The sequence below is a fragment of the Toxotes jaculatrix genome, chromosome 23 (assembly GCF_017976425.1).
Source record: "Toxotes jaculatrix isolate fToxJac2 chromosome 23, fToxJac2.pri, whole genome shotgun sequence".
NCBI lineage: Eukaryota > Metazoa > Chordata > Actinopteri > Toxotidae > Toxotes > Toxotes jaculatrix.
Genome location: NC_054416.1, coordinates 1,219,098 through 1,226,126, shown reverse-complemented (window position 1 = coordinate 1,226,126; position 7,029 = coordinate 1,219,098). Strand labels below are relative to the sequence as shown.

The 7,029-nt window shown below is 47.1% G+C and overlaps 1 protein-coding gene across 1 annotated transcript; it reads left to right on the top strand.

Moving 5' to 3' along the window:
• The first annotated feature begins 1,209 nt into the window (after nt 1–1,209).
• LOC121177375 (zinc finger protein 449-like) lies at nt 1,210–6,266 on the top strand. The gene is made up of 6 exons (XM_041031697.1): nt 1,210–1,303; nt 1,404–1,464; nt 1,598–1,668; nt 2,834–2,888; nt 3,099–3,293; nt 3,777–6,266. The coding sequence occupies exons 1-6, from the start codon at nt 1,222–1,224 to the stop codon at nt 4,468–4,470; spliced, it is 1,158 nt and encodes a 385-aa protein (XP_040887631.1). The 5' UTR covers nt 1,210–1,221; the 3' UTR covers nt 4,471–6,266.
• Nucleotides 6,267–7,029: the final 763 nt, after the last annotated feature.

Below are 7,029 nucleotides of genomic sequence, written 5' to 3'. Positions count from 1 at the left end.
GCAGCAGACTGAACGTCAGTTCATGGTTCCCGCAGCCACATGTCCGACCGACCGCGTGAACTGGCTTTATGTGACCAACAGTCACATAGGGGGGTAATGCTTGGGTGTCCACATACTTTTGGCCATGTAACATTCAAACCTATCGTCTTATGGTGAGTGCAGTTGTCAGGCTGTAACGTGAACTGTAATCTATTTACAGTCAACTCGAATCAAATCACGCTCAGCTCAGCTCCCTGTGCATCTCTCCCTCTCTCTCCTCAGAAGCCACCCAGAAGGCCCAGGTGCACCCTGGGAGCCGAGCGGAGGCGGAGCCTCAACAGCGCGAGGCCCTGCTGGAGGTGCGTGGCGGCCAGCAGGATGAGCCCGGCCTCGCTCTCTCACCGGACGGCCCCGGGGCGAGTCCTGAGCCGCCGTCCCTCTCACACACTCCTGATGGCAACGCCACTGCAGACACACTGGCCTCAGACCTGCTGAGGAAGCTGGCAGGTACAGCTGTGTGTGTGTGTGTGTGTGTGTGTGTTAATGTAATGAGACTTTCTCACGTTGAACATGTCTGGTAGTGGGTGAGCACACACACTGACAGATTTCCCACCAATCACAGAGCGTCAGGAGGTGAACTGCCATGGCGTCAGGGTCAAAGAAGAGGAAGAGCCAATCGACGTTGACGCAGTGGTGGTCTCTGACCTCATCCGAGATCGACCAGTTGCAGAAGAGATGACCACACCTTCCCTTAAGATGGCGAGCCACCATCTCCTCACCATCAAAACAGAAGAGCAGGGTCTGAGTGGCAACAAGACGACTGGGCAGTTTCACCCTGGAGCCAAAATGGCAGAGCAGCGTCTCCTAGGCCTTAAAATAGAAGACAAATTTTTTAGTGTGGGCTGCCAGTCTGGCTCAAAGGCAGGCGATAGTGTTGTCTCTGGAGCCAACAAGTGTCATTTTAGAGTGAAAAAGGAAGATAATGGCGTCCCTGGGCCCAAGATGGAGGACCAGTTTCTCTCTGGGCCCAAGATGGAGGACCAGCTTCTCTTTAAAGCCAAACTTGCAGAGCGGCCTTTCCCCGGCACAAAGATGAGCACCAGGTTTCTCTCTGGAGTCAAGATGGAGGACCAGTTTCCTTCAGGGGTCAAAATGGAAAACCATCCCCTCCCTGAAGCCGGGATGACGGACCGGGTTTTTCCCAGAGCAAAGACAGAGGAGCAGCTTTTCTTTGGGGCCAAGATGGAAGACCAGTGCCTCAGAGCTGTGCTGTGGCAGGACATGTCAGTGAACCTGGCCTCCACGCTGCTGCACCAGCTCTCAGGTAACACACACAAACACTTTCACTCGCTGAATTTTCATTTTTTTATTTTGCAGTTGTTTGTTTTTCGGTGCTGATTAATTTTCTGTGCCTCTCTCTTCAGAGAGGGTCAGTAAATCCAACAGTCAGCTGTTGGACAGATCGACTCCACCCATCAGAAGCAGGTAACAGCGCACTTCCTGTCATCAGTTTCTATTCTCATGTGGACGGTTTGACCTCTGACCTCTGACTGCAGGGGCAGGGGCTTTGTTTTGACAGGACACGTGTGCGTGACTGTGTTTGTGTGTGCTTCTGTAGTCCTGTTCTGAAGGTGAACGTGGACCCACTCCGTTCGTCCCCACCTTCGAGCTCCCAGGAACCTCCACAGGGTAATTTTACTGCGCACACACACAGAGAAACACACACACAGCCGAAGGTGTGAACACGCACATCACCGTCAGCGTGTTTACATGAAAACACAGAGACACTGTGTGAGAGCGCTCAGCAGCTCCTGTCTGAGGCGTAGATCTCTGGATGTTGACAACTGTCTCGTGGGAATGTTTTTCATTCAGATCCTGAGTCCGTGTTATGCTTATCATTGATTTGCTGCCTTGCCAATCTCAGTGTAATATGGAATAATGAAAAATGACACTGTCAGTCAGAGCGGAAGGATTAAAGGAGCTAACAGGCTCAACGTTACCACCGAGCCGCTGATGCAACACAGTGTACTTTAGAATTAAAGGACACGGCTGGTGATATTCTAACTTTTTCCTGCCGTCGTCGAATCCCATGAAAACACCAAAATCAACAACGTGTTCATCCACCTCTCAGTCCCATCTGCTGCACTCAGCTCCGAGCTCATCGGCTCCTAACGAAGGTGTAAATCTGTAAAAACTCGTGAGGATATAGTTTCAGTAATCTCTTGAAACAGCTGGACACCACAGTGTTTTAGTTTGGTAGCTCTGTCTGTGAACACTGCCCAAAAAAACTGATATTTAGCAGATAATTTTCTCACCTTTCCTCATATATTAAAAGGGAGTTTGTCTGAGACATTATTTTGAAATTATTATTACCCACTTTATTAATCTCATTCCAGTCTCTTCCTTTAGGAAACTGCTCCTCACTCCCTCAGATTAGTTTTAACCATCACAAACACTTTTATCCCGGCTGCACTGGCACTATTAAATAATCACTTATGGGGAATTTGAGCATTTAGTTTGCCTGCAGTGTTTTTAATGCAGCTTTATTGTTATTATTATTACTTTTTAATGATTGTCTTTCATTTACTGTTTTTGTCTGGCTTATGGATTTACGCTGCCGACACATTGCCCTTTGGGTTTATAATAAAGATGATACCGAAGTGAACTGAACTAAACACACACTCACAGGCTACAGTCACAGAGAAGTCTACCCATAATAACTTCCACAGGGACTCATCATTAGCAGACTGTGGAGTGCACAGAAAATAAAAATAAAAATATGGCAGAGGAAGATGTATTTCATGAATCGCCTCGCAGAATAATAAACTCTCATTCTTTTTTTTTTTTCTCACAGAAACGCAAACCAGCGTCAGCAGAGATCAAACCACAGGTTGCTCTTACTTCTACAGGTAACACACACACTCTGCTACTATACTTGTGAGGACCCCCGGTGATATAGTTGGGTCCTTAACCTCAAACCTCAAACCTCAACCTCAAAATATATATTGCAGTCTCTTAGGACGATGAGGCTCTGTGAGCTTGCACTTCGAGCTAAATGCTAACAGGCTGTTTCCAGGTGAAATGTTTATCTGTTATCGTGTCACCCCGCCCACCTCCAGGTGTCATGTGTGCGGGTTTGAGACGGAGGGGCGTGCCCTTTTCCAGAGTCACATGACGGAACACCGCCAGTGGGAGCACGGCTCCTACTCGCTGCACTGCTGCGTGTGCGACCACTCGACCAATCGGGAGGCAGAGATGAGGGCTCACGCCGACACACACATACAGGGCGACTCAGGAGCCAGTGGAGACATGAGGTGGGTTCATTTTAGTGTGTGTGTGTGTGTGTGTTTTACTCTGGCTGATGTGAACGTACTGTGTCTGTTACAGTAATTTACCTTTACACTGAACCTGTTTGTGCTGTATCCAGGGAGCCAGCGCTCTGTTGTGTCTATGATCCAAAGCCTTGATGGTAACGTCTCAGTAACAGACACATGTGACAGCTCCTCATGTCAGTATGGCACAACAGGTGTTATTCATGCATCTGAGTGCAGGTGTTGTGTTGTAATAAGAGTCCAGTGCAGGGCTCTGGACTGATGTGTGTGTTCTCTTTGTGTGTTTCCGTCTGAATTTCTCTTCCATGTGTGTTGTGTGCGTGTGTGTTGTGTGCGTGTGTGTTGTCTGGGGACGGGATTTCCATGGTCCTTATCCACTTAATTTTCTTGTGTGTGTGTGTGTTCCACACACACGTTTTCTGGTCATGTAATATGTGTGTGTCATTAACCCCTCCTGACTCCCAGATGCCCCATCACCCCTCTTGCCGCCGCCACCGCCGCCGCATCCAGCAGCACTCCGGCAGTTGCCATGGCAACCCAGCCGGAGAAGAGCACCTCTGAGCATCGCTGCCGCATCTGCCAGAGGTCGTTTCCAGGGCAACAGGAGCTGCTGGTTCACTTCCAGGGTCATCGCCAAGGCAACCAGTACCGGTGCGACCGGTGCGGCCACCTGACGCGGACAGCCAACAAGCTGGTGGAGCACGTTCGCGTGCACACGGGGGAGCGGCCGTTCACCTGCGACCTCTGCCCCTACAGCGCCAAGCGGCGGGACAGTTTGCGCCTGCACTGCAAGGTCAAACACGCCGCGCACGTTAACGGGAACGCGGCGGATGCGCCCGGGGACGTGCACACACACCGGTCGTACGTGCACGGTGACAATCAGCGCTCAAACAAACACGTCCAGCGGCTGCACACACCGCCCAACACGCACACTGCTGCAGCCTCCTCCTCCTCCTCCTCCTCCTCTCTTCCTCCTCTTCACCCCTCGCTCTCTGACCGGGCAGGATGGAGGGATTTGTCTCCTCTCCTCCCCATCACGACACTCATCTCTCTGAAACCACGCTCTCCTTCTTCACCCTTCTCCTCCTCCTCCTTCTCCTCGTCTTCCTCCACCAAACACTCCTTTCTCGGTTACCTTGGTCTGACAACTTCTTTATAAATGTTTTTTTCTTTTTCTCCTCCTTTTCCCTCCTCTCCTCCTCCTCCCCTCCTCTTCTATCCATCCTCTGGACTGTTGATGGATGTAAAGCTCTGTAATGTATCCAAGGTACTGTCACTCAACACTATGTATGAGAATGTCAAACAGCTACTGTTATGCTCAATGCACTGAAAACACACAGATAAGGAACGTTTTGAATTTATTGAACTTTTGCATCATGCTCGTGGTTTTGCTGCATTCCTGCCTGCTTTAGCTTCATATAATCACTGAACTCTTAGCTATTTAACTGTGTGACATATTTATTGCCTGTCTCTCGTGTCCTTCTGAAACCCTGCGTTTAAAAATCCTCCTCTTACACTCATTTGCACAAAAAAATATGAGACACTTTAATATGAAGATCATTTACTGTTTTGTTGTAGAGAAAGTCTTCGTCTTTTATCGACTCCTAACGTTTTCTGAACAGAGATGTTCAGTTTATTATCACAGAAGACCAGAAAATATTCTCCTTCAAACAGCTGGGATCAGGATTTCTTTGGTATTTTTATCAAAATTGTTGCTGAATAATTTCTAATAAATTTAAAGTATTAAAATTCATTATATCCATTTCTAAACGAGAATCACTGCTGTCTCTTCCATCGTGAGGATTTTTAAGGGTACAGGGTTTCTGGGAGACAATGATGATATTTCTAATATTTGTGTTGTATATTGATAATGTATTTGTGTTTACATAACCACACGGGGCTCCTGAGAGTCGAAAATGTCTTAATTTAAAGTTGCACTATATGTAGTTTTGCTGAGATAAAAAAAAATAATAATAATTTTAGAAAACTTAACCTTTTTTTTTTTAAACACTATTCACAAAAGCAGAAAGTCCAGTGAAAGTGAATGTGGACCAGTTGAAAACCAGTTTCCCTGCAGCTTCAGTCCAGGGATCCAGTTTCCTCTCTGATTGTTATCTGCTTCCTAAAATCTATATTTTAATCAGTAACATGAAAACAGTGAATTAAAAAACACGGATGCAGGATTATTCCGTGTTTACGTCACACACGACGGATGATAAACCAACGGAAACGTTTCCACATTTGCGACTTGTGAGCGTTCACGTCGTCGAACTGCTCACGAAGCTCGTGTGATACTAAACTACATCCATTCAGCTTGGGTTTCGTTACACTGAACATCCATGTTTGTTTGGTTTTCAGGCACAAAGTGACATGAAAATGAGTCGCGATCTGCTGCAGGTAACGCTGCCTTACTCCTGCTCATGCAGCTGTGTCACATCTGTAAACTAAACTGTGGCTGCAGCTGTAAAACATCAGCATCAAAAGAATGAATTGAAAGCTAACTCGCTAGCTAAAGTGAAAAGGCTCCTCAGCTGTTAACAGCAGGAATAAATAACAGGAACATTTGCTCAGTCAATCATCAGGTTTTTCATTCATGTTTTTCATACTCGTATTTTGGTTGTGATGAGCAAAAGGCCGAGTCTGGTTCCAGGTTCCAGACCTGAATCTTCCGCCCGTGTCTCAGACTTCGTCCAGTGATTCAAATAGTTCTGGTGTTGTGATCATTGACGGCTGTTTCTTCAGCTGGAAAAACAACTGTTCAACCGTCCTCCAAGAACGAGGACACCCGTCTTCCTGTGCCGGGGGACGGGGAAAAAAAATGCAGACAAGTGCGACTGACATCAGTGCAGCTGTGAGAAAACAAAACAAAAACGCAGCGGCGTCCTCGTCGGTTTATTCTGATTATCAGGTTGAAAAGGCTAAAAGAAATTGTGTTAGCTTTCTAGTTAGTTTGCTCGCTAGCTGAGAGGTTGACTTCAGACTTTGTAAACTCAAAAAATAATTTGCACATTATAATAAATAAAGGTTTGATAACGTCACATCTTTATTTATTTATTATTGTTTTGTGTAATTTTTATTCTTATGTAATTTTTTTTTTTTTTTTTTTAGACATTTTGCATGTTAGCAGTGATTTTACATACCTGGGGGGTGAGGGGTTGTTGGGCTGTGCCACCCCTGCCCCCCTGCCCCTCCCCTCAGGCCCTGCCTCTGCTTCTCATGTGGCCACATAAAGAAGATCATGTTACAGCACAGGAGCCGGTGTTAAAGAAGTCTAATCTGAGATTTTACAGGACAGTTACTGTTGTGCTGTTTAACCTGAGACACCTGGATAAAATCCCTCGTTACACTGCTGCTGTTTGACACGACAGAGCAGCTGAAACAGAAAACGGCTCAGATTCTGGTTCAGAAACCAGAGAAAAGCAGAATTTAAGAGGCATTTTCGAGAGAAACCAGGGATGAAGGTCACACACCACACTCACCAAACGAGTGGGAGGATAAGTGTCAATCGCCATGGGTCCTGTCCCCTCCTCGCCGGTTGCCACGGTTACCTGGCATGTTGTAGGTCTCCATGGCGGCAAGCGGGAGGCCGGTCGATTGGCTGGGAGCAGCTCCGGGCTCGCCGAATCATCGAGCAGCGTGGAGGCTGGGGGAGGGCGAAAAAAACTCTCAGTCACATGCACACAAAGGTCATTATTAGATTTCAGCAAATGGTATTAGT

Bases quoted from the DNA above. Each gene is read 5' to 3' on its own strand.
- LOC121177375 (XM_041031697.1), top strand. From the start codon at position 1,222: ATGGAAGACCAGTGCCTCAGAGCTGTGCTGTGGCAGGACATGTCAGTG. The intron at 1,465-1,597 runs GTAACAGCGCAC...GTGCTTCTGTAG, and splicing joins ACTCCACCCATCAGAAGCAG to TCCTGTTCTGAAGGTGAACG. The intron at 1,669-2,833 runs GTAATTTTACTG...TTTTTCTCACAG, and splicing joins CTCCCAGGAACCTCCACAGG to AAACGCAAACCAGCGTCAGC.